At 48.0% G+C, this 25,534-nt stretch overlaps 2 protein-coding genes across 3 annotated transcripts in view; one reads left to right on the plus strand and one right to left on the minus strand.

Annotated features, from left to right (window-relative positions):
- Nucleotides 1-1,739: 1,739 nt before the first annotated feature.
- Nucleotides 1,740-6,728, minus strand: LOC134149463 (caspase-1-like). Its single transcript, XM_062592613.1, has 9 exons — nucleotides 6,624-6,728; nucleotides 5,606-5,878; nucleotides 5,134-5,270; nucleotides 4,733-4,909; nucleotides 4,271-4,505; nucleotides 3,992-4,144; nucleotides 2,889-2,998; nucleotides 2,433-2,538; nucleotides 1,740-2,155 (listed from the first exon to the last, which is right to left on the minus strand). Exons 1-8 carry the CDS (start codon nucleotides 6,628-6,630, stop codon nucleotides 2,446-2,448), a joined length of 1,185 nt encoding a protein of 394 aa, XP_062448597.1. The 5' UTR covers nucleotides 6,631-6,728; the 3' UTR covers nucleotides 1,740-2,155; nucleotides 2,433-2,445.
- A 1,777-nt stretch (nucleotides 6,729-8,505) lies between these two features.
- The window catches only part of MTMR4 (myotubularin related protein 4), a 60,817-nt gene continuing 43,788 nt past the window's right edge, over nucleotides 8,506-25,534 (plus strand). Inside the window, exon 1 of one of the 2 annotated variants that reach the window (XM_062592488.1) lies at nucleotides 8,506-8,550. The gene's annotated coding sequence lies outside the window, so the exon portion shown is untranslated. Of the gene's footprint in view, nucleotides 8,551-8,838; nucleotides 8,927-25,534 lie in introns of those variants that run through there. The other variant, XM_062592489.1, reaches the window with a different exon arrangement.

The raw sequence follows: 25,534 nt of genomic DNA on the forward strand, positions 1-25,534 counted from the left end.
TCCAGAAGGTCAGCCCCCAGCCTGTACTGGTGCATAGGGTTATTTTTCCCCCATTGCAGGACTCTGCACTTGCCCTTGTTGAACCTCCTGAGGTTCCTCTCCGCCCAGCTCTCCAACCTGGCCAGGTCTCTCTGAATGGCAGCACAGTCCTCAGCTGTATCAGCCACTCCTCCCAGCCTTGGTATCATCAGCAAACTGATGGAGGAGGCACTCTGTCCCCTTGTCCAGGTCATTGATGACAGGATGGGACCCAGTCCTGAGTCCTGGGGAATGCCACTAGCCACAGGCCTCCAGCTAGACTCCACGTCACTTGTGACAACCCTCTGAGCTCTGCCATTCAGCCAGTTCTCAGTCCACCTCCCTGTCCACTTGTCTAGCCCACACTTCCTGAGCTTATCTAGGAGGATGTTCTGGGAGACAGTGTGAAAAGCCTTGCTGAAGTCAAGGTACACAATGTCCACTGCTCTCCCCTCATCTACCCAACCAGTCATTCCATCATAGAAGGCTATCAGATTGGTTAAGCAGGATTTCCACTTGGTGAATCCATGCTGACTACTCCTGATCACCTTCTTTTCTTCCATATGTCTGGAGATGACATCCAGAATGAGCTGTTCCATCACCTTTCCAGGGAAGGAGGTGAGGCTGACCAGCCTATAGTTGCCTGGCTCCTCCTTCTTGCTCTTTTTGAAGACTGGAGTGATATTGGCTTTCTTGCAGTCCTCAGGCACCTCTCCAGTTCTCCATGACCTTTTAAAGATGATGGAGAGCAGCCATCAACAGCATCTGCCAGCTCCCTCAGTACCCGTGGGTGCGTCCCATGAGGGCCCATGGATTTATGGATGTCAAGCTTGCCCAGAAGATCTCTAATCCTATCCTCCTCAACCAAAGGAAAATCTTCCTTTCTCCAGCCTTTATCCCTTGCCTCCAGGCTCTGGGATTCTTGAAGGCTGCCCTTAGCAGTGAAGACTGAAGCACAGAAGGCATTCAGTAACTCTGCCTTCTCTGCATTCCTTGTCACTGGGGCCCTCGCCCTATTCAGTAGTGGGCCCACGTTTTCCCCAATCCTCTTCCTACTGATGTATTTGAAGCCTTTCCTGTTGTCCTTAACATCCCTTACCAGACTCAATTCCAACTGGGCCTTGGCCTTCCTCGCCGCATCTCTACATACTGTGACTGCATTCCTGTAATTCTCCCGGCTAGCCTGTCCCCTCTTCCACGTTCTGTGTACTTCTTCTGTCTGAAATGCACAAGGAAAGGAGGGCAGAAGGTATCTCTGCTGCCCTCTGAGCTAGAATGGACAATCCCTAACACATACACAGCTTCGGGAGATGACGTGGCTGTCTGGTCTGTCCTCTGGCAGCTGTGCACTTGAATGAGGTATTGGAGGAAATGGAGAAAACAAGAGGAGATGTTGTCCTGCCAGCATGCAGGGGAAACAGTCAGGCACTGAGCAGTCTATTTCCAGGAGCCCAGCCCCAGGGAACATGTCTGCTTATCCAGCCCCAAACACAGTCATCCCCTCCTCCTCAAGCTTTCTCTGATTTTGATTTCCTGCCTGGTGTCCCAGGAGAAGGTGAAATACCAGCAACTACTGCCAGCTGTAATGATCACCAGCCCAGCAAAGGCTAAAGGCAGAGGAGAGGTGCAATCTGCTGTGAAAATCTCTCTATTAGACAATAGGTAAATTTGGAGACAAGGATGTGGCACTGGGGGCGATGGATAGTATCTGTCACATCTGATGACATGCTTGCATTGGAAGCTTTATTTGAGAACGGTTAGGAGATACATTAACCAGCTTTGCGTTTTGTGTTCTGGTGCCAGATATTTTTGCTGTTCCCTAACAAGAGTGTGTTCTGTTTGGGAAAGTGAGGAGACCGAGGACAATTTTATTTGAGGAATATTCTTGTCATTTAGCAGAAGCAGGTAGAAGTCGTTCGTTTGGTGATTCACTGTAGAGAAGGCAGGCTGTTCTGTGTAGCGCCTTGCTGGAGGCTGAACTTTGCAGATGAAAAGCTGGGTTTGGCCTTTCCTCTTTTCAGTTCTCTGAAGAATTGCATTTTTCTGGAGCAGGGCTGTGTTCACCTTGAGCATATGTCTTCCACTCTGTTACCACCAAATTCAAACACTTTCTGTCTGTGCATGTCTCATTTTTTAGCTGTTAAGAATACAAATCAGAGAAACTACTGAGTTATGGGCTACTGAAACCCTTCCCTTAGCATCTGTCTTTTAAATACCCAGCTTGGAAATGGAGAGTCAGGCCACTGCTTGGTTCCTGCTACAAGCACACAAGCCCTTTGGATATACAGCCAGAGCCATGTGGTCAGGAGCCCAGGTGTGCTGGAGAATCCCCTCAGCTCATCCCTGCTGGCAAGGATGTTGTTTGGTGCACAGACAAAAGGCTTCTACAGAGGTGTTAGATAAAGATAACTCACCAATGGAAGGAGATCAGTGGCCTGGAAAGAGGTAGAACTTTTTGATCAGCGTAGTTCGCTCTTCTGCTGGCAACTGCTGAGGAAATTTGTCAAAGGACTGTTGGACCTGAGGTGAGAGAGAGTGTGGGGAAGATGAGAGCAGCTCCATTTCCAGCACAGAAACAGTGTGTGGAATCAGGAGTAGGGCATCCCCAAGAACGTGTCTGATGCTGGGAGGGATGCTGTAGGCTGTGCCAACACTCCAGTCCCTTGTGTGCCCACCATGTGGCAGAATTCTGATGCATCTGGAGATCAAGCTGATTTTCCAGGTCAAACTGGCCTTTCTGATACAGCCTGCTCCTTAGGGGCCTGCGGAGAAATTGCCTACCCTGGCTAGAGCTCTGTTCCCAAAGCAGTAATTCTGACCATTAGCATGGCTACATCTACTGGAACACGCATTTAACAACAAAATCTCACCTTTTGGAAGATCTCACGCAAGTGGCTGTTACAGGCATAGTTTCTAAATTGCGCTATCAGATTTTGGATGAAAACAGAGCCAGTTTGGGGGCTTCTCCAGGCAGCAGTATCTGAGGAGACAGAAGGCGTTAGGTGTCATACCTCCCACTTCAAGTGTCTAGCACTAGAGGGAAAGGCGGAGGCAGAGCAGTACAGTGATTTCACTTTGCTCTGAGCACCTGGGCCAAGGTGGCAGAGGGCTCCCACTAAGTCTGGGACAGTGGGAAGGAAGGGGGATTGCTACCAGGGATGAAGGAGTCATAGGCTGAGGAGAGCCCAAGAGATGGGGCTGTTGCCATGAGCATAGGGACTACAATGGCTCTGGAAAGGACATAGGGCTATGGCAGGGGAAACCTCTGAGATCATTATGTTCAGTTCATCTGACACACAGGCCAAAGAATGGGAAAAGGATGGTTTAGGGCATCCTAGGGAAGCTAAATGCGATGTGCAATTTTCTTGACCCATCTCTCCTTTCCTTGCTCACATCCACGTTCCTAATGCATGCCAGGTGCCAGGCTGGTATGGCTTGGAGCCATCTGCAACCCAGCTGATCACTAAGGGAGATTATTCCTCCTTCCCCTTCTGCCAACCACTGTGATAAGATAAATTTACTTGGGAAGGAGTCCAGGTAGAGTCAGTGGGGAGGTCCTGACGGGGGCAAGGAAAGGAGGCAGGACAGCTTTCCTCTTTGGAGAGCACCTCTTTGGAGCGCATCCTGTCATTTGGGTGTGAGGGTGCTCCAATGGATGTGGAAGAATAGCTGTCAGCTAAGGCAGCATCAGGAGGACACAAAAGCCTGGATGTGGTGCTGCTGTCGCTGGGAGGAATCTGTGGGCATCCTGGAGCAGCTGTGTAACATGGCATTGAGGAGATGCTGCCTTCTCCAGCTGTCACTGGAGCATTGTCTGAACAGCACACGCCAGAGCACCATACAGAAGGGAAACTCAGCCAACCTGCCCCAAGGAGGAGGTATGTGCAGGAGGCCTGTGGTGTCAGGAACAGGAGCCCCCATCCTCCCAATTTCCCTCCCCCATAGCTGGAACAAATCTCTGGGAACTGGTTACCAGGGGTGGAGGAATGTAAACAGGCAAAATCACTCTCCAGGTGGACTTCATGGATTGCATCACTTTCCAACCCTGCAGTGGTCGTGGGAGCCAAGCTGGGATCAGTCATCTCAGGGATGTCAGAGTCTCTCACCAGCACAGACCCAGCTTTCTCTAGAAAAGCAGGACTGCCTGTCAGTGATGGGGCCTTCCATTCCCATCCCGCACCAAGGGCTCACCTGCCCAGGTAGAGCCTAGCCTGCTCACTCACTTCACGTTCCCCTTACACTTGAGACTCACCTCCCCGGCAGGCCTGGATGATGAGCACTTTGGGTTTGTGCAGCAGTGCCTGGCAGTGCTTGTTGTTGAAGGTCTCATAGATGGTATCGAGGGAAAGGATGTCTGTGTTCCTGTTTCTGCTCTTGGTCCCACAGAGCCCAGCTCTGACTCCATGGGACATGAGCACTAGGAATGTGCTGTCAGAGTTCCGATGTTCCTTGCAGCTGGCAAAATACTTCAAGACCTCAGTCATCTCCTACAGACAAGCAGGAAGGTAGAAGCATCAGTGACCTACAGCCAGATGTGCAGAGACCCAGGCACCATCTGTGACCAGGAGCCACGGCCCCTAGTGACAGGGGTGTTCCTGTGGTGTCTGAGATTGCCCGCTGGCAGGTCCATCCTCCACCCCCCTGCCACCAACACAGGCAAGGGCCTCTGCATTGTTCCTGGGCCAAGTGCTGGCTGCTTTGTGCAATACTTTACCTTGGAAGTTAAGTTGAGGTGAATTTCCACCTTGTAGCCCAATCCTTCCAGTAGCTTTGTCATCCCTTCTACATCTTTTTCAGCCCCACTCCTCTTGCTCAAGTACTCAAACTCAATGTTGCAAATGAGCAAGGCCCTGCGGGTTCGTTTCTCCAGTGGCAGGTAAATGGGATAGATCTGTAAGTAGGGAGAGACTTGGGCTCAGCTGTGAGTGGGTGTAGAAGGGGTTTCTTGGGAGCATATCAGCTCAGCACCCACAACTCTGTGCTCCCAGGGCATCTCCCCAAAGCTCTTGCCCTACTCCTGGGACAACGAGGGCCCTGGCTTCCCTTGGCAGCCCTTGCCTCTCTTGTGGGGTGTGGGGCCATACTCCTAGCCCTCCTCTCCTGCACCTACAGCACCTGGTTTCCTTCTGCCTCACAGATGCGCTGGTACTCGCTCAGAGAGCACTGCTGGATCCACTGCTGGCCCTGGATACCGGTGGGGGGCCCAGGGATGACATCAGCACTGGGGAAAGCCAACTGCATGCCAGGGAGCCCTGGAAGCACAAAGCCCTGCAGTTATACCAGGAAGGGGCTGCAGCAGAAGGGGACTGTCCCTGCACACAACAGGGAGTGAGTGCACAGGCAAGTGGAGCTGAGCTCTGCCCCTCAGGAGTCCTTATTCAGCCCCACAGGGGCAACTGCCACCAAAGGGAGCATCAAAGGGGAATCAGTGCCCCAGCACAGTAACACTGGGGACTCCCAATCACCCTGTCAGGGCCAGGCCTCCCTCTGGCACCCCAGCAGGTGGCAGAGGGAACGTCAGCAAGTCCAGGGCCTGACAAATCCCAGCAGGAAGATCCAGGGCAGGCTGTGACCCTGCACCACTTACCCAAGCCAGCACCCATACCCAGCTCCTCTGCCAAGAGGCCATCACGCTGCCTGAGGCTCTCAATGAAGATCTTGCTGGCCTTGTGACCCTTCAGGCGCACACTGTCAATTAGGCAGCGGGCCTTGTCAGCACGCAGCGTGTACTGGTCCTGCACAGTGTCCACCTCCTCAGAGCTCAGGACCCGCTGGTCTAGCAGGTCGTCCAGGAGCCCAGAGATCACAGGCTTTCCCACACGCTCCACGAAGGCTGTCCGCACCTCTAGGAGCTTCCTGTCTGCAAGGCAGCCCCATCAGCACAGGACCTCCCATGCCACAGCTCTGGCCATCCCATTACCCACCACCAGTGCTGCTCCCTCCCCAGTGCTCTGTTCCAGGGCATTGTTGCCATCGCCCACCTCAGTTGCTCCCCTGGGTGATCCCTCTTCCCTATGGCCCACCCCTGGTGCTGCTGCTCCATCACCTACCCCAGGGTGCTCTCCCTCCCGCAACTGTCCATCCCCAGTGCTCCCTGGGGTGCACCCCCTCTGCCATCTTCCCAGCCCCAGTGCTGTCTCTCCCCCATTTCCCACCCCAGGGTGCTGCTGCCCCATTGCCCACCCTGGGTGCTCCTCCCTCCCTATCCTGTACTCTGGTGCTGTCCTCACCCCTGTCATTCAGTGTGGGTGCTGTCCTGGGTGCTTCCCTCCCCTATTGCCCACCCCAGGATCTCACCCTTCCCTATCACGCACTCTGGTTGCTCTCCCTCCCCCAGTTGCTCACCTTGGGTGCTCCTCTCCCCCATCTCCCACCCCAAGTGCTTCTCCCTCCATCACTGACCTCCCCTATCCCCAAACAGCAGAACAAAGCCCCCCAGGGACCCTGTGGCTGTCCCTGCCACAGGCCACAGCCTGCAAGCAGAGGTTTCCCTGCCCTGTCCTGTTCTCTGTCCTGCCCTGCCCCTGCCTCTCCCTGTGCCTCGGGCTGGCCAGGGTGAGCAGCACCCTAGTGGGCCCCCATCCCGCTACTAAGCTCTCACTTACCTGCCATCACTCCTCAGCGTGTGGTACCTGGGGGACAGCCTGAGCTGCCGTTTCCCCTGCAAGGCAAAAATGAAAGTAAGTTAATGGTATGTTCACTTCCTGCCTCCCCGCTTGGCCCCATGCCTGGGCCAATTGCTATACCCCAGCCAAGCCTCTGTGCGTCCTACTTGGTCTAGCACATGTCTGTGAGCCCATGGCCCTTTGCAGCCAAGCAGAAACACTCCAATTTTATCCTGCACTTTCTCAGCAAGTTTCCTCCTAAATATGTTTAGTTTGCCCTGGCCGTGCCACCTATCACGTACTGCAGACGAAGGGGAGCCTCCAGCCTTCCTTGCCCTGTTCAGAGCTGGGCATACGGTAGGTCAGAGAGGCAGAAGGCCTCAACACGCTGTCCCACGCATGGTCAGCAGTGTGACGGGGCAGGTGCTGGAGCACCGGGGCAGCAGGCACTCATGGCAGGAGACCTGGCGAGAGCTGCCAACGCCGGGCCCTTGGCAGAGGGGCTGCCTGTACAAGCAGAAGCGGCTCCGATCTCAGCTCGTGGCCCCAGGGCCGGGCAGACGTGGCCGTCCTCTCGCCGAAGGACCGACATCCCCTTTGCGCGCTCACTTCCAGGCTAGGGCAGCAACCCTCCAAACCTGCCTGGGGCTGAGCGAAGCTGGCGCTGCACTGTCCAGGTGCCAACCAGGAGAAGGCACTCTTCAGCTTCATCATCCACGTAAGCGTAGGCCGGCCCCGCTCCTGCTCCAGGGCAGCCCAACGCCATCCTGCAGGTGCTTGGGGTGGAGGGGAGCCCGTCCGAGACGCAGCGTCCAGACCGTAAGAAAGCCTGAGGCTGCCCTGTAAATATGTTAGTGGAGCGGGGGTGACAGTCGTGAGAACGGATGGTCACTGCATTCAGAAATACATTTTCACGTGACTGGCCATTTAGTCAGACAGGTCAAGCGTACCATGAACCTCAGCACAAAAAGCAGAAATAACATTGCAGATGGGAAACCATAGGGAAACGTTGTGGCAAAGAGGGACTGGACACCGAGCCCCTTTGGAGGTAAAAGCAGCAAACCGCAGCTAAGCATGCGGCATACCAGCTGCCAAAGGCTGAACACGGTGGTGCTTACGGGTAAAACACGGAGGCATTAAGTTACGTTGGGAAGATGCAGTATCTTTTAATTAAGTCTAAATAAACTCTAAATAATATACTTGGAAACATCCTTCGGGCACGCTCCCCCTTATTCGGGCTTCTCAGGGAGGGCTGCGGTACCACGGCCCAGGCAGGGCCAGGGGAGCAGCGCCGGGCACCGTTCCTGCTGCCGCCCCAGCGCGCAGCAGCCCGGCACCGAGCCGGGCCCCACTCCCGCTCGGGGCCCCAAGGGCTCCGCCCGTGCCGGCAGGGCCGCCCGCAGCCTCCGGACCCGCCTGCCAGGAGCGGCTGAGTGCGCACCAGGGCCGCCTCCGACCCGGCCCGGAGCCGCCGCTCCCCGGCGCTGCGCGGCTGTGGAGGCCGGGGGCGGTGAGCGTGCCGGGCGGGGGAGGCCGAGGGCTCGCGTAGCTGTCCCCCCCCCCGGCCCTCCGGCCCCCGCGCGGCGCCGTGACGAGCCTCCCCCCCCCCCCCCCCCCCCCCCGAACGCCCTTTCTGAGGTGGCTGTCCACGGATTGGCTGCAGCGGGACGCGCTGTGATTTCTCATTGGGTGCCGCGCGCCGGGTCCCGCCTCTCGCCGCGCGCTGAGCCGGATCACGGGATACGCTTGCGGGACAGGAGAAGGGCGTGTCCTGGCGGCCAGCGGCGCGGGGCGGGGACGCGTTCGCCCTGCTCATTGGGCGCCCGCGCCGGCGCCGGCGGCCGCCGATTGGCGGTGCCGCGCGGCCGGTGGGGGCAGGGCGGGGAGCTGCACGCGGCAGAGGCGGGAGCGGTGGGGACGGAGCCAGGTGAGACCCCCGCGCGGCTGCGCCCGGCCCCGGAGGCCGCCGCCACCTCCCCCCCCCTCCGCCCCCGCGCCAGAGGCCGCCGCCCGGTGCCGGCCCGCGGCTCCCCGCTGCCGCCGCCCGGTGAGCGGGGCCGCCCCTGGGGCCTGGCGACGGGCTCGGGCTCCTGGGGGCGCGCAGAGGCCTGCCGCGGCGGTGGCGGCCGGCCCGAGGCGGCGGCGGTGGCGGCGAGCCCGGGGCCCCGCGGCGGGGAGCCCGGCTGCCGCTGCTGCGGGCCCCGCTTCGGGCCGGGCTCGGCCGCTCCGCGGGGCGGCTCGGGGCGCGCGGGCGGGAGCGGGCCGGGGGAGGGAGGCCGCAGGACGTGCCAGGCGCGCAGCCGGTGGGTAAATAAAATCGCGTTTATGTATTTATTTATTTTTTAAGGCTTTTTCTGCCGGATGTGTAAGAGGGTCTCCCTGAGCAGAGGCGCGGCCGGGGCAGAGTTGGGGCTGGGACGTGAGGAGGAGGAGGCACCTTGCCGCCGTGCCAGCCTTCGTTCTGGCTCTGGTTTGATTCTGGAGCAAGGTGCTGGCAGCAAAAACTTGCTCTGTTGTTGTCTAGAGCCTTTGCAGCCCTTCGTGAGACCCTTTGCAGTCTCTGTGCGCTCTGCTGTGGGAAAGGCGAATTTCCAAGCTATGAAAAACCTTGTCTGAACACAGGTCAGTCGGTTAAAGCTGAAAGGTCAATGTGAAGACGTGCTCAGAGAGGAGAGAGCGTTTGCACTTTGCTGTCTGTGTGTGTACCTTGCTGTGGGAGGAAAATGTCTGTTCTTCCATTTCTAATACGCTTCTATGGCCCTTCTTGGGAAATAACTTTAAAGGCAGTGAAGCAATTTGTGCAGAGATCTGTCCTGAAAGCACCTGGCTGATGGGAACTCCTTGAGCTGTAGGCACCGTGGTAATGGCTTGGAGTTAGTTATTTTGACAGCAGTGCATCTCATGGTGCATCCCTCTTGGTGGCATTCAGTCTGTGCTTCCCACTTGAGCTTGCTGGTCCAGTGTTGCTGTTTTTGAGGGAAATGCATTTGAGGGAAGTTCCTTGCTGGTTAGAAGCCTCTAGTTGCTGGAGAAGCTTTCTCTGAATTTTCCAAAGCCAGTGGATGGTTGAAACTGCTGGTAACTAAAGTTTGGTGATTTGTTTTGGGGGCAGTGTTGTTGCAGGTTGTCACTTGTATAAAATACTTATACATTTACAGTGCACATATGTTTATATAAGGTACTTGGCATAGTGCCTTTGTGTTTTCATGCTGAATGAGCTGAAAGGATATGAGCTTGAAACAGCCCACACTAAAGTATGCTAAATTAGTAGCTCTAAAAATTGGGGCCTGTTATTGGGGGTATTATGTTAATAGACTAATAAGGATCAGGTTTTGATACCGTTACTCTATTTTTGTGAATGATCTGAAAAAAAGTATATGGTTAAACTGATAAAGCGTGTAAGCAACTCTACTCTTAGAAAAATAAGTAGAAAATAAGAGATGGAGATATGATATAGTGGTTTGGATAGTTTGGTTAGTTTGGCTCAAACAATGTGTGTTTTTGGTGTGGCTGATATGAGGCCTGGCATCTGGTCATAGAAAACGCAGACAATTTGGGAAGATATAGTCTGCTATAAGAATAGAGAAGCAAGGGAGGAGTAAGGTCTGTCCTAGGAAGCAGTGACTTTTGCATGGGACTAGGTTTGGTTCCAGAATGTGCTGACCATGAGCACTGAGAGCAGGACTGTAGCCAGGCGCAATAATGTGATCTTTAGATATCCAGCTGTGACTGTGGAGAAGGAAGAGTGAATGTGTTGTCTCTGCTTATGCACTGGTGCAAGTGCTCCTGCACTGCTACATCCACATGTGTATGTGTTTTGTGAAGGCCAACAGATGCTCAGAGACAATCTATGAGGACTGGGTTAATTGAGTTAAAGGCGAGAAAAAAAATGTTGTGTGTCTAAGAGATGAGGGTATGATACAGTAGCTTGTATAATTTGGTTAGTTCGGCTCAAACAATCTGTATTTTTGTTGTGGCTGATATAAGGCCTTTAATCTAGTAATATCAAACACAGACTATTCAGGAAGAAATACATGTGCCATGTCTGTACATGTGTACACACAGTCATGCATGTGCACACAGCAATGCCAAGTATTGCATGCAGGCTGGTAGCTGGGGAAGTCCTGTGGTCTGCTCTGCTCAGGAGGCTGTTAGGTGGTCATAATAGCCTCCTTCCAGTGAACACCCTGAAGGACATCTAAGCAAACAAGCTAAGGTGAAGACTGAAGGGGGGATTTTTTAAAAAAATTTCTGCTTATAGTTATTAATTTCTTGGAACATCTGGTTTTCCCTTTGCTGCAAGAACACATGAATGTGACTACACTGGCAGTTAGTTATTTGATTTTTTTTTTCCTCGAGAGCCTGAACAGGGAAATTTCCTCAGTTGTGTCATTGGTGTTATGTGACTGTATCCTTCCAGTCCTGTCCTGCTGAGGCTTGCTTAGTTAACTGTCCAGTCTGTCTTCAGCAGTCTTGGTCAGGAAGACTCCCAAATTCAAGGGAAACGTTAGGACCAGATTTTACTAAGATATGGAGACTTTGGAGGATGCGACTGTGACAGCTTTTATTGTTGTCCTCGACTGCCAAGTTATTCACTGGCTTGCTTTTGTTTTTTGTTCATCTGGGGCTTTTCAAAGTAGCCCTTGTCCCGGCTCCGGTAGAAGTGAATGGGATGATGTATGCAGTGATTTTCCTTCCCTGGTGGCCTGCATCATGCTGAGCTTTGCTTGGTTAAGGTAGGTTCCAGACCTGGATGGCTCTCGTCCACGTTATGTGTGAGGAGTCCCCGTTTACCGTTGTGAGTGGGACTTCTTCCCGCTTTTTAAGATGGAGCTGTGTGCGCTTCTGTTCTATATCCTCAGCTCGTCTTTAGATGCTGCTGTCATCTGAGGGAGAGTGATGTTCTTAGTAAAAGCCTAGTAAGCGAAGAAAAGAGGCTAGAGATGCTTGAGAGTTTTCTGAAGTGTGTGTGTAGCTGTATTGAAAGAGTGTATCTAGTTGCACTGAAAATTACTGAGCATTATCTTGCAAGAAAAAAAAGAAGCATAAGCTAATTTAGGATTATTTTTATCCAAGGGAAAGCTGAATAGGAGAAAACCACTAGTGTCGTATACTTGCACATCATGCTCAATTTCCCAGGATATGAATGTGTTCCAAGAAGTTAATAACTTCTAAGTTATTATGAAAATTCATACCTTTCTCCTCCATGCTCGCTTGCCCACCCTGCAACGTACATTCATTCCGTAATCATTTTCTGTTTGTTGAAATGATTCTGGCTTTTAATGCTGTCTCTTATCATGAGACTTTTCTATATCTCTGTTTGCAGGAAAATGTCAACATTTGTAGAACTAGATTGGAGTTCTCCCTACATGATGAAGAATGGAAAAGAGAGCTATTAAAAAAATTACTTTCCTTATAGTGAATTAGCATAACAAATTAATCCCTGTTCATAATCCCTGGCTCTTTCCTCAGGAAGATGCCTGTGCTGTTAGTAAGCAAGCAGGAATTCTATCCCTGCTCTTTGAATGCGCCCGACTCTGGTATAATTGATTCCCTTCTGTTCCTTCCTAGCAATCCTACGGAGACTGTACAGTTACGTACTCTCTCAAGCAGTCTGAAAGGATAGGATTTCCCTTAGGAGGGATCAGATGATTAGCTTATAAATAGTAAATGCCTGTTCAGGCCTACTTTACAGTGAATGTTATTTGGTTTCTGTCTTGCTCTCTGCACTGCTGCTAAGCCTTCACAACAAATATAACATCGTCAGGCACCTCAAGGTGCAGAGCCAAGCCCAAGGAAAAAAGATGCACTTTTCATCAGCGATAGTGAATTTCAGTGAGCTTCAGAGCCTTTGAGAGAGGAAACAGCCCTGATGCCAGTTGCTACTGTACTGTGCTATGATTATACACCAAAGAGATGCATGATTATTTGCCTGGGCAGGAAAATTAACTCAGCTGACAGGGAGCATAAGTTCAAAATGAAACTGAAACACATTCAGTGGTTGAATTCCTTTTGAGATGAGCTGCTTTGCCTGCTAGAAAACCTGTGCTATTGCTGGGGAAGTCCTTCTCTTTAAACCTAAAAAATAAAGTTCTTGGAGTCTTTAATGGAGCAGCCAAACTCCACCCACCCACCCTAATTTCTTACCTGAATCTGTTTCTCTCCAGCTTTGCTTCATTCATCTCTAGTTCAGTCAGTCTTACTGCTGCCATGGGGGATGTGACACACGTGGAGGTTTAGGGTCTGTTGAGATTCCTTAACTAACCTGCATGTGAGTTACTGCCAACACAGTTCCCTAAAAGGTGGCTCTTTCCTGTGTATTTACGCTTAACCTTCCTTTGATTGATGTTTTGGCAAGGAGCCTCCATTTCTGTTCTTGGATTTGATTCTGAGCTAGAGGAAGACCTTCGCCTTCCCCAGGGAGCTGTGCTTCACTGGGGATTGTGATCAAATCATAGGAATTAGTTAATAGTGCTGCGTGGGATTTGTTTTGCAATATCTTCCTGCAAACCTGAATGATGTGTGTATTGCATATTTGAAAGAGGTGTCTTGCCTTTCCTGAAGGAGATAATAACATTAATGGGACATAGCAAAAACAGAACTAAACAGATGGTTCCTGTTCCTAACAGTGGCAATGACTTTATTGTTGCTTTTTATTTCACCTTTGCTGCCCTTTCTCATTTCAGGACGTCTCTCAACCTTCTTGTTCAACACTGAGAATCCTGCCCAGGGCATATCTCTAGAGAGGAGAGTTACATGTCTGTATATTCTATTTCAACACATACTAAGTTACTAGCTTCAGAGGCTTCCTTTTTGTGTTTATTTCTAGTTGTCTTATTCCTTTTAGCCTCTGATTTAGAACTGTAACAATTCTCCCTCCCTCGTGGATTGTATCACTTATCTTCTAGGTGGAGTGTTTGCTCAACAACATGCTTGATACAGCTGATCTCATGCACTGCAAACCCCATGAAGGTCAGCTGTACTGGGCATGCACAATAGAGGTTTACTTTTGCCAGTATTTACTTTTCTGTGGAAAAAAAATATGTAGCGTTCTCTTGCAAGGCTGCAGATTTGGTTGTGCTAAGAAGGACTGGCACAGAATTCTTGGAGAGGGTGGTAATAAGAATTTAGATGTATCTGATCCTTGGGAAAGAAGTTAGCTAGGAGTGAGCTCGATGGGACTGTTTTGATAGCAAAGTATGGGCCATATGCTGGGCACCCCTTTCTAAGACTTAGCAAGAAGCTGCTTCTGGTGATTTTTTGCCATGATAGTTTGCTGTTGGCTGCTGTGAGCTCCACCTCTCTTTGGAGGATCTAGTGCTGGCAGCAGAGACACAGGTAGAAACTGCTCACAACTTATCTGCTTGGGGGCAAAGTCCTGTATCTGAACTTAAGCCCACATTCGTAGCAATATGTTCGCTAGAGCTTAACTTTCTTCTATTGCATGGCTCAAAAAGTATTTACCAGAAAGTGGAGTTGTTACTCCTTTTTTTTTTAACCTGTCCATTCTCTATTACAAAACGAAATTGTGGAATTGTTCGTTCTAGCAGAACTTGCTTAGATATGGTACTTGCTTGTGAGTGACAGCTTTATAGTAAGGGTCCTCAAGGCATTTCTGCATTTTAAAATCAATAATTGCTTTGACCTTTGCCAGTCTTTCTCTGATATTTTCTCTTGAAAATGAGAACTAGCTGGAGCAAGGGATACAGTTTGTATTGTTTCTTTTGAAAGCTTAAGAATTTTGTTTTGTTCTAGAAGCTTGTTAAAGTAGCCAGCTTTCTCAAACTTGATGAGTGCCTTGTGGCAATTCAGCGTAAGTCTATTCAGTTGCCTCTATTTAAACTGTACAGCCTGGATACAGAATAGTTGTTCTAATCTTTTAAAGTAATCTGCAGGACTACACTTTATCACTGGAGCAAGGCTAGCATGTAGTACTCGGCACTATCAGAGCACAGTGCGGCAGAACCAGGTAGATGTTGATATAGCTGTTTAATGTGAAATAGAGAAACCTCTGTATTGTTTAGTATCTCGTTTAGGAGGTATCTGCACTCAGTTTTGAGAATACTTCAGTGAAGGTACTTGAGGAAAGCGTGGCAGGCTGCTGGGTGGTTGGAGTTGAACAAGTGTCAGTCCCCTAAGTGGAGCAGTCTGTTTCTAAACTCTCCCTTTGCAAACAGCTGACAGAGGCAACAGCTCTGGGAAAGGAAAGCTACCAATGTCCACTGTTTTCTGCACAACTTTTGCCAGAGAACTGATGATTTGGGCAAGGATGTATGTGCAAACCCAGCAAGTAAGTGTGAGAAAAGGGGTCTGAACACAGAAGTCTCATCTTGCAGCAAAAGAAATTTCTCTATACATGGAGGAATTTTTCCGTACATGCCATGGACTCTTTTCTTGTTTTGTCAGTGGGGTCGTGCAGGAAGTGGGAATAACACCATGCTAAGACTGTCCAGAGAGAGGGACGGAGTTCAGATCAGTGGGAATTATTACCTGTTCCATCATGTAAAAATTGTAGACCTAGCTGACCTGATAGTTTCTCAACCAAGTGTTGATGAATTTTGGTAATGATGCCAGCTCAGATACTGTGAGATTTGGGTAGGTGTTAGTGCTCATGTGATACAATGCCCTTATAAAATTATGAAATAACTTTATTATCAGATATCAAAGAAGTTTTTCATCACTAGGCTAAACCAATATTGAAGGTCCTTTTGTATCCTTTATTTTCTCTTGCTCCAGCTTCCACACTGCTGCTCCTTTAATGTCCTTTTTGCCTCTAACTTGGGACATGAAAAGGATGTTGAGATCTGAATGTGTGTTATTGATGTACTCTGGGCTGTTGTGTTTGGAATTAACTGCCAATGGGATGAGAAAGTCCCTTGATTTCAAAGGAGAAGTGCTTGTTTAAGCTGTGAAGTCCCTATTTTCTGGGGGATTTGAACCTTTAATGCATCATTGTAGTGGCAGTTGTAATTAAAGGGCATGTACAGAGGGAATTCAGCAAAGGTACATAGCTGTCTTCTTGTTTGAGGTCCTGTGGAAAGGCAAGGGGCTGCGGTTGGGGACTCGCAGGTATTTGAGGCTATGTGAGAAATCCCCGAGGGGACATAAGAGGAAGTCCCCGACTTTCCCTGTAACTTTACCAGATAACTCCATGTTGTGGAGCAGTGTCAAACGCTCTTCTGTTTAGAGTGGAAGCAGTTCCTTAAACAAGGTTGTTGCTACAACTGCTTTGCTGTGATCCTGGCAATGATAACCCCCGTGTTGTGACAGCTTCATTTTTGTGCAACAGCCCAGCAATTGTGATCCGTTAAATGGGTTTCTGCAGTCTTTGGTAAGAATACCATGTGGGAGTTTTGGGAAAGCAATGTCTTTTGGAGATTTGACCTGGGGCAAAACCGATCTTTTCTTTAAACATTAAGCACTGATGTCTCTGTGTTGTTACATAGTGTCATGATATTCTGTGTATCAGGGTGCCAACCCTGAAAAGAACAGATACTTTTCTTTGCAGCACAGCTGGTTGGTAGGATGATGAACCACGCTGGAGGGGAATTTTGGCTTTTCTGCTTGCAGAAGATAAGAGAGATCAGATTTGGTGTGGGAAGCAATATTTTAATGGAGTTGCACTAGGAGCATGAGTCTGACGTTTGAAAACGGACGTACTGAAGAACAAGGCGTGCTTGGAAGCCCTTGCATTAAGACAGATAAATGGTCAGAAAGGGAGCTGGAGTGAGCAGTGCTTTGCCTGCAGAGCTGGTAATTGTCCTCTGTACTCCTGCCTGTAGCTAACTTCCGTCACTGACCGTTCCTGGTAGTTTCTAACATCCAAGGTATTGTGCTTGTTATAGGGAGGCCTGGAGACATATTGCAGGCAGCTGCTGAAGGGAATGCCACGGTAGCGGAGCGCAGCCAGTGCGCCCTGAATGCAGAGACACAGAGGGAGCTGATGCCAGGGGTGATATGTGCCAGCATGCAAATGACTCCTACCCCTCCCTCCTGTCCTTTGCACTTTCTTGGGCTGGCACAAGATAATCTCTTACTCTGTTCTTTGCTCTTTCTCCTTTCTCTGATTTTAAAAGTTAATATATTCTGTCTGCTACCTCTGCTCTTCCTTTCCTGGAGGCTGGGAGCGTCATCCCTCCTAGTGTGCCCGAGGGCAAACAGATACCTTCCTATTGCCTGTTCTCTGCTTTCCCTTCAGAAAGAGGGTAGCCAAGTGCCTTTGGATGTTGGATAAGACAATCCTAGACAGAGCCAGCTTTGAGCAGTGAGGAGGGTAAAAGAAGGTTATTTTAATGGGATAAAACTACTGTTCAATGCAGAGGTTCTGTGCAGACCTAACTGGTTAGAGAACAGTGTGCAAAGCTTTCATTGCTGTCACTAGATGAGGTGAAAGAGGAAGCAAAAATGTTTTTATCCTTTAAATTGCACTAGCAGTTTTGTTTTATATAACACAAAATTAATAAAATGTAAAACCTTCTGTCACTCTTTCTTCAACTTGTCTTCCATAATGTCTTTCCTTTTTTTTCAATAGCTGTTTTTACTAGAAGAACTTGCAGGAGTATGCAAACCCACAGATTGCACGGCTTTTGTCATTCTTTTATCGAAATACAAGAGGAAGTGACTTCAGCTTGTCAGAAAAGGTTCAGTAAGTCTAACCCTTCTGAAAAGAGGAAGTCAAATTTTCAGTGTGTTTTACTCGTGATGAGGCAGGCAAGAGCAAAGTTGGCACCTCCTTCGCCTGCTGGAGTTCCTTGCAGTGTGCATGCAGGATCCCAGTGCATTTGTACTGCAGATCATTATGTTGTTCCCACCACCAGCCAGCAAAGGGTTGTTACTGGAGCAACAGAATATGGGAAGCAAGATGCCTTCTTGAGTGATGTGAATCAGGCTTTTTTCAAAGAAATCGCTTTCCATTTTGCCTGTTTTTCACTACTGCTGGTATCTACAGCTATTGTATTGTAGACCTGTGTTCTAGCTTTATGTTACAGTGCATGTGTTGAAATGAATAAGCAGTACTGGGGGAAATCTGGCTTTAGTTGAAATTATGGATAGATCTGTTGCCGATTTCAGCAGGCAGGGGATTTCATCTGTTCACGTCAGTGATGAGTAGATGTTGGGGAGAAAAAGTGACCTCTTCATATTCAAGCAAGGAAGATATATATCTCATTGCCTTCTGAGATTTTTCATTGTGTTTAGATGTAGTAAGTCAAATGTATTTTGTCTTCTCTACCAAACCTCTTAGAGGTAGGAATTTGAACCTTGGTGAGTTTTAATGTGCTTGGTTATTTAAGATAATAATTCCAAGTCTCTGTTCTGAGCGTTAAAAGTTTGTATGGATTGCAGTAAATGAGTGTAAATGCTTTAGGTTGCTGCCAGTGTTGAGCTTGTCGTGTGGCTGTCTTCATGCCATGTCCTGGTGAAAGCTCGCACTAGGGAAGGGGACAGGGAGTGTGATCCCCCCCCACCCCCGCAGCCCTTACTAGTAGATAAGTGGGGGACTTTTATATAAAAAGTTACTTTCTCTTTCCTTTTACTGATTATCTGGGGATTTCCCTTTCCAAGAGTCTGTGTGCCTTTTAAGAGGGCATCATGGACAATGCTATTTTTAGAAATGATTAAACTCATCTTAGCAGAGATGGTAGCAATTAAGCTCGTCTGAATTTGCTGTCTTGCCTGGATAGCTTGAGGTGAGTTTATTAATGAAAGTGGGTTACTGTGCAAGATAGTTTCTTGACATGATTTTCCATTGCTAAAGTGCAAATATTTTTGAAGAATCCAGATGCCTAGAAATGCAAGACCAGAGAGTCTAATGTAATCTTCTTAAAACCAGAGATTTGGAGGGGGAGGAATTGTTAAAGGACAAGTTAAATGTTGCTTGGTATTGGAAGAGAGTGATGGGCTATCAACCACAGAAAAAGCCTCAGGAGTTGAAGGTTTCAAAGTTAATTGCATATGTGCAGTGGGAATAGAATCAGTGATGATGTGAAGCTGAGAAGCTACTCTTTGCAGTGTCACAGAGAAAGCAAACATCTAGGCTCTTGTCGTGATATATGTCCAGGGAAGTTGTTGACAAACCCAGCATTTCTGCATGAACTGTCAGATTTGGCCATTGGACCAATCAATCATGTTCACCAAAAAGCAAAAGAATGTGAACGTGTCATTGAAAATGAGCTCTTAACTTCTTAGTAATGTTTTTTAGGGGTTTTCCTCTCATCTTGTGATCATCTGTCATCTTGTAGCTTGATGGTAGAAATTCTGAGTGGATAATGGTAGCTATGTTTTTGAGTATTCTTCCTACAGAAGATAGAGTTGTATATTTAATTCAATAATGATGTGATTATTGCAAGTTTTTAGAGAGGAGTTGGGTTTCCATAGCAAGCAGAGAGAAACATTCAACAGAAATGCGTGTTCCCTGCTTCCTTTTGAGCTGTTTGACTTTGCTTCAGCATTTCAGATACCAGCACAGCGTCTCCCTTTCCTTGTCGGTACCTCTCGTTGCGAGAACACTGCACTGTTCAAAACTGCTTGGTTTGGGTGACTGCTTTGTTGGGTGAATCAAGAAGAAATCTTGATGTTCTGTTGTCCTGATGTTCTGTTCTGCTAGCTAAAACGTGTTCATTTTCTCCAAGGGCAATTTCTTCTGTGGGAAGAAAAGAGGATCTCCTAAAAATTTTGTATGTTAATGGTCCTACACAGGTCTTGGTCTGGAATATTCTTTTAATCATCTGTGTGTGTAGAATAAGTCTGAAGAGACACAACTAGAAAAAGTGTGGCCGTCTTAGGTCAGTGAAACCCAGTGGTGTTGCAAAACCGTTACGGGGCATATGTGCTTGCTTGGTGTAAAAGCTGTCTTTTTTTTTTTTTTTTTTTTTTTTTTTTTTTTTTTCTCAGACAGTTTCTACAGGTTGTGTATTGCAAGTGGGATTTACATGCCAAAAGGCAGGTATGAGTTTATTGTAATACCAGTTCAGATGCCTTAGGCATCCTGCCTGGCCTCCACATGTTGTTTCCAAAGGATATAGTTTCCCCGTTGGTCCTGTCCTCTATCTTCTGGCTTCAGGCAGATTCCTTAGATATTTTAAGATTGCTAAAATAATACTGGATGGATATGTTCATGCACCTGGATTGCTCCTCTGTGTGAAAGAATAATAGAAGTTATATCTGTAATAGCAACAGCATCTAGTCTACAGTTGTATTGCTGCTGCTTAGTTGAAATTCTTCTTAAAAAAAAGTCCAAATGGTTACTGTGAGCATGTTGCAGTTCAGGTACTCCAGAAATCTTGAGATGGGCTTGAGGAAGTTGAGGGTGATAGTGGGTGAGGAGGAAGTGACTCATTTCAGGTTTTTCTGTCTTTTGATTTCTGAGCCTTCTGGTGCTGGTACATTGGGTCACACGTTTCAGACTTTTTTTTTTTTTTTTTTTTTTTTCCCCTGCAATCACAAAGACTGTTTCAGAGAACTGCACTTGTAAAGCACTCCACCAATTAATGGAAATTAAAATGCTAACAATTCTGATGCATCAGAAGAGATGAACACTTGCCTGGAGACCTATTTAAACAGTGTTTCTCCAGCTTGGAGACCTGGGATCTGACCTCCATAGTGCAGGCACTATTTCCTTGAAGCCACTGCTTCTTCCTTCCTGAGATTGAGCTAAAATCCAAACACGCAGCAGTGTGGAGAGAGGTTGCGCTGCTGCCAGAGGCAGCATTTTCTCCCTGTTGGATATTTCCTTGGGCATTTTGAGTGGCTTTTGTTGTGCGGGGTAGCCTGTACCTCACAGCCCACCCTGTGAGGAACCCCCTTGGGTCCTCCATGGTAACAGCCTAAGGGTGGTAGCTTAATTCCTGTAGCAGGGCCCCTCATTTCTGTCTTGAGCAAATGGGAGTCAGCAGACTAGGAGCCCGGGCACCTCTCTAGGGCTGCAGGCAGAGGATCTGGAGTGGGCAGGAGCCTGGATTACGGCTGGGATGCGTCCATCTGCGCTGCTTTGGGTAGGGACCAGGCAATTGTTTGTAGTTGAATAAAGGCTTAATTGTAACTTGAAGTGTCCCAACTGCTTTTTAAAGAAAAGCAAACAAAACTGGAGAACAGCAGGCTAGGGTTACTCAGGGTTTTAGAAAAGCTTGCCGGAGTTGTGCTTCCTGTCTCAGTCCCGTGATTACAAAGTTCAGCTTGAAAGCGAAGCCTGGGATTCAAATCCTTTCTCTATCTGACCTGGATTGAAGGTTTGGTGGATGGGGATGACATAGGAGGGATGGGATTATTGGTAGAAAAAAAAAAAACAGTTGTGATTTAGGTGGTGATAAGACCTGAGTTCCTCTGTGTCCCACTGAAATGAGTGAGGGCTCTATCTCAATTTGGGCATCCGGGCAGTGATGACAGTGTGGGGGGCATGGCACAGAGCCTTTGCCAGGCCCTGTTGTCTGCCAGTTTGTCAGGAAGATTAAGTAGGAGACAGGCTGACCTGGCAGGCGAGCATCCCTGATGTGCTGCTGCCACCTGGTGTCACCTGCTGTCCTGTCCCATCCCCTCCCCTCCACCCCGGCCTCTTGGCCACATCCTTCCTAAGAGTAAGGACATGGTCTTAAGTAACATATGCAAACTATCTTTGCTTTTGGTATATAGGGCTTTCTTGCAGTTACTAGTCTCCCTTTGAGACTGTGATTTTGCTGTCATTTATGTAAGCAGTGGAGTTGGCTGGCTGGCAGGCAGGCACACTGCTAAAATTAATTGCACTTAAGATCATTGTAGCAGTGGATAGCAGTGCTTGTTAGAGCTCTGGCAAAGCACTGAGCTCTTTTTTTTTTTTTTTTTTTTTTTCCCTCGTAATCATGTACACCTTTTTCATGCCTGGGTGGCATTGCTGTACTCTGCTGAGATGCCCTCAGACCCTGTCAGACTTTGCCATTGCATTTGCAGCCTTGCACATGGATATAGATTGTGTATTGGCTCCTCCGTGTATCCATCTTCCTTGACTCCTGGCATCAGTGAGATGCTGCAGGGTGACCTTGGCAGAGGAAAGGCTGGGACAAGCGTGATGGTGCTGGAGAAAAACTAGACTTAAAATCTCCTGCAGCCTGGAGGTGCTGGAAGGATCTCTTTCTCCCATGTCCCCTCTTTACTTAATTTCTGAAACAATGAAAATAGATAGAAATTAAGTCATCCTGAGACTGCTTTGGTAGTATTCCAAAGCTAGGCTATTCTCTGGTCCTGAAGCATAGAGGAATTGATAGAAAGTCTTCACTAAATGCATATCTTGGGCTCAGCCTGTCAAATTAGGCATTTTTCAAATTTTGGTGTTTTTTCCTCCCAGAAGCCCTAATCTTGTCTGTCTGCTTCCCTTTCCAGCTCTCTCCACACCCTTTTCTATATGCCAGCATCAAGCCTTCTTTCCTTCAGTGGCTGGCTCTCTCCTCAGTTTCTTCTAGCCTCACTTCTACAGCTTTCACCAGCACAAATTCAGAAACTGCTTCTGCCCTAGCGCAGCTCCCTGCCCCAGTGTTGTTCATCCCAACTCACTTCATGGAAGACCTTCTGTCCCCTCTGCCCATCAACATCTCTGCCTTCTGGGTTTTTTGCTTGTTTTTCCCAAACTCTGCTACCTCAAGCCTCTCTCTCCTGCCATACATTTGCTTTTTCAAAACTTCTTGCGTTTGTTCTCGCTTTGACTGCAGAGCATCTGTTGTAGCACTTGGGTGACCAGGCTTGTCGTCTGGGTTACATGCTTGAGTCTCTTGTTCAGCTCTGCTCTGTTCTTCCCTAAGCAAGCTTTTTGCCTTCGTCAAGCCCAAAACCCATGTTCTCATCTGCTCCCTGAATCTTTCTGACTTCTTGAAACCCCTCATCTTTTTTTTTTTTTTTTTTTTTTTTCTCCTTGCAGAGAACTTAGTTTCTTCCAAGAGAAAAAAGACAAAATAGTGTGTCAACATCCCCTTCTGTCTCACGGCATTTCCTACAATGCTCTTCTCCTTTTCTTACCGTTGACACACATTCTCCTCATCCTTCCTCTTTCCTCTGACCCCAAGCTGCCTCTTCCTCTGTTACACTGCTTTTCTCTCCTAACCTTATTCTTAACTTCTTGTACTACTCTGAATCTTTCCCTGTACTGTACAGTTTCTCCTCTTAAAAAACAGAGCTCACTTTTATTCTTACTCACCCCGCTATGATTTTTTTTCTTCCTTTTATAAGTCCATTTAATATAGCTTGTTCAGACTGAAGTCCCTTACCTCTTCAATCTTAAGTTTTATCCACTGTACCAGAACTGCTGATGCAAAAATCTTGAACTTGGCAAAAAAACAGGATTTTTTTTTTCCTTATCCTATTGACCTGCCGAGGTATCTGACTCCTCTACAATTTTGCTCCTGAACTCCCTGTTCCATTTTTTTTCCTAACAGTCTTGTTCTTTCAGGACTTCCTTTAGATATTTGCTTCCTGAGGCTCTTACGTGGCTGTGTTTTCAGTAATGTTACCCATATGCACACGTTCAACTACCCTCCTTTGCAGTTAACACATGGGTATACTGTTTCCCTCCATCTGAATGTTTAGCTATCAGTCAAGCTCAACTTGGCCGAGGCGCATCTGGTAATCTCTCTCAATGTTACCTACATTCATGTTTGATAACAACGCTGGCCTCCTGCCTGTCATTTCTGCTCCTAGCCTGGCCTCTTCAGCCCACCAGCACAGCTGAAATTGCTAACAAAATCCTTGTGGTCTTCTCCGGGCTTGGTTCCTGCACCGTTCTCCTCTGGGTTTGACCAAACACTGTTTTGTCTGTGTCCACTCAGAAGCTGGTGCGCTGGTCACCTTCACTATCCAAGCCCCTTTGTATGCTTTAAGGGCCAAAAGACAAGTTTGTGCTTTAGGATGGTGCTGCATAGAAAGAAATATTTCTGACTGTAGCAGTTTACCCCTGTGTCTCTCTGCAGTTCTTGTGCAAAGAGCTACTTCAAGTGTCCTGTCCTTATCTCTTGGGTGCAGTCACCTTGTTCAAAATCTAGATGTTCCTGCTTCAAAAGCAGCAGGAGCCTGATTGTTTTTCAAAGACTTCTCTCTCTCTCTCTCTCTCTCTCTCTCTGTGTGTGTGTGTGTGTGTGTGTGTAGTGTTTTGTTTGTTTGGAGGTTTTTGTTTAAACATGAAGGGAAACAGCCTCAAGGCATTTTCATCATGGACTGACTCTTAGATTGGGAGGCCAAAAAGGGGGTTGCAAGCCGTTGTATTCTTCCTGCTGCCACAATGGCTTTAGTTAAGCTGAAATATTTCAGCTTTGAGGCAGTAAGTTGTTCTGTGCCATGGACTAAGTGAGATACTGTCAGCATCTTTCCCCTTGAATGTCTGAAAATCGGTTAGGTGGGACTGTTCCCTGGTACTTGAGATGGGTAGTCCATGTGCAGTGCCACGGAGGCATGGCAAGAGTCCTCCTCGCCTCGAGGATGTTTCTTACCTGCCCCAAATCTCACAGTTAGGTTGACTCTGAACATGAAATATGTACAAATCATCATTCTGCTAGGTAAGAGCAGCTGGAGCTGGAGTACGCTGAGGGCATTGCAGGCAGCTCTGCTTGCTCTGAAGCCTATGGGAGAGCCATAAATTGAAACCTGAAAAGTAGGTGATGCATTTTTAGATACTCTGAGCAGTTAAAAGACTAGCTTTTCTCATAAGCTTGATGGAATTTGTCCAATTTTTAAACTTCATCTGCCTGCTCTTGGATTGTGTTTATATCCTTGTCAGCAGAGTTGCCTGGGGATGAGTATATTGCGTAAATACTTAAACATATTGAGCAAATCATGTCTTTAAGTTTTCCTTTAGAAAGCTGCGTATGTAAGCTCGTTTTGCTTCTGATCACTGGATCATTTTTTGCCTTTCTGCTTTGAACTTGCTGTCTTAGATTTGGCCACCTGGAGGCAGAGCTCTGGCCATGGCCTGAGTGATGCTGTGTGTAGAAATATGGTCAGGTCACTGCCTCTGCTTGGTGACTGCTTTTATGTAATATTGCAGTGGATTTTTTTTGCCAGCACCTTGTTCTGGCGGCTCACGCTGAGCTGAGCTTTGGGGATCTCTAACGTATAAGTGTTGTGTTGCAGCAGTCCACCTTCTAGCTATTTCTTATTCTTTAAATAACTACCTGCATATTGGTATGAAGGCATGTAAATTCCGATCACTTGCCATTGCAGAGCAATCTGAATACTTTGGCTAACTTCCCTTCGTAATTTAATATTACTGTAACATTCCTAATTCTTGCTACCCCAAGCTTTTTTTTTTTTTAATACTTATTAATCAATAATAAAACTAAAAATAAATAATATCTGCCCAAAGACCAGTTGTTGGTGGCCTTCATTAGAAACAGCCCTTGCATGTATAGTTTTGCTTAAAATACCAAAGGTCGTCCCATACAATCTGCTCTGCATGTAACTATGTAGTCTGATATTAATTATATTTTTAGCCTCTTAATTAGTTGAGAGTCCTGAGATGGCTGCTCTATTTTGTTTGGAATCAAAATAAGGCTAATTGACTTCCTGGTAGTTTCTTCTAATGTTTCTTCTAATTCTTCTTTCTTTTTAACATTGAGATTTTTTTTTTCCCATTAAACTCACTAGAAATAATTCAACGGTTTTAGCTGAAATTAAAACAAAATCTGCCCGAGGCAAGCACTGAGTGTGGAGAGCTTCATTCCAACTGTAAACAACAAAGTTTTATAAGCAATTAAAACCAGGTTTCTCGACGGGAAGTATGGAGTAGTCTCCTGCCAGAGGGGGGCCACCCGCTATGCCTGCGGTGTGCACCAAAAATCTGTATTACAGCCGCGCTAATGAGGATGCAACGTCTGCGTGCGGCAGCTGTAATGTTCCCTACCTCTCCAAAGCTGCGCGTCTGCAAGATCCTGCACGTAGGCAGAGGCGCACAGCTCTCAAGC

Source organism: Rhea pennata, chromosome 20 (genome assembly GCF_028389875.1).
Source record: "Rhea pennata isolate bPtePen1 chromosome 20, bPtePen1.pri, whole genome shotgun sequence".
Classification (NCBI taxonomy): domain Eukaryota; kingdom Metazoa; phylum Chordata; class Aves; order Rheiformes; family Rheidae; genus Rhea; species Rhea pennata.

Excerpts from the sequence above, each read along its gene's own strand:
- LOC134149463 (XM_062592613.1), bottom strand. Across the intron at positions 4,910-5,133 it reads GTGAGGCAGAAGGAAACCAG|ATCTATCCCATTTACCTGCC; the intron begins GTGCTGTAGGTG and ends CCCTACTTACAG. Across the intron at positions 4,145-4,270 it reads CATCCAGGCCTGCCGGGGAG|AGAAAGCTGGGTCTGTGCTG; the intron begins GTGAGTCTCAAG and ends CTGCTTTTCTAG.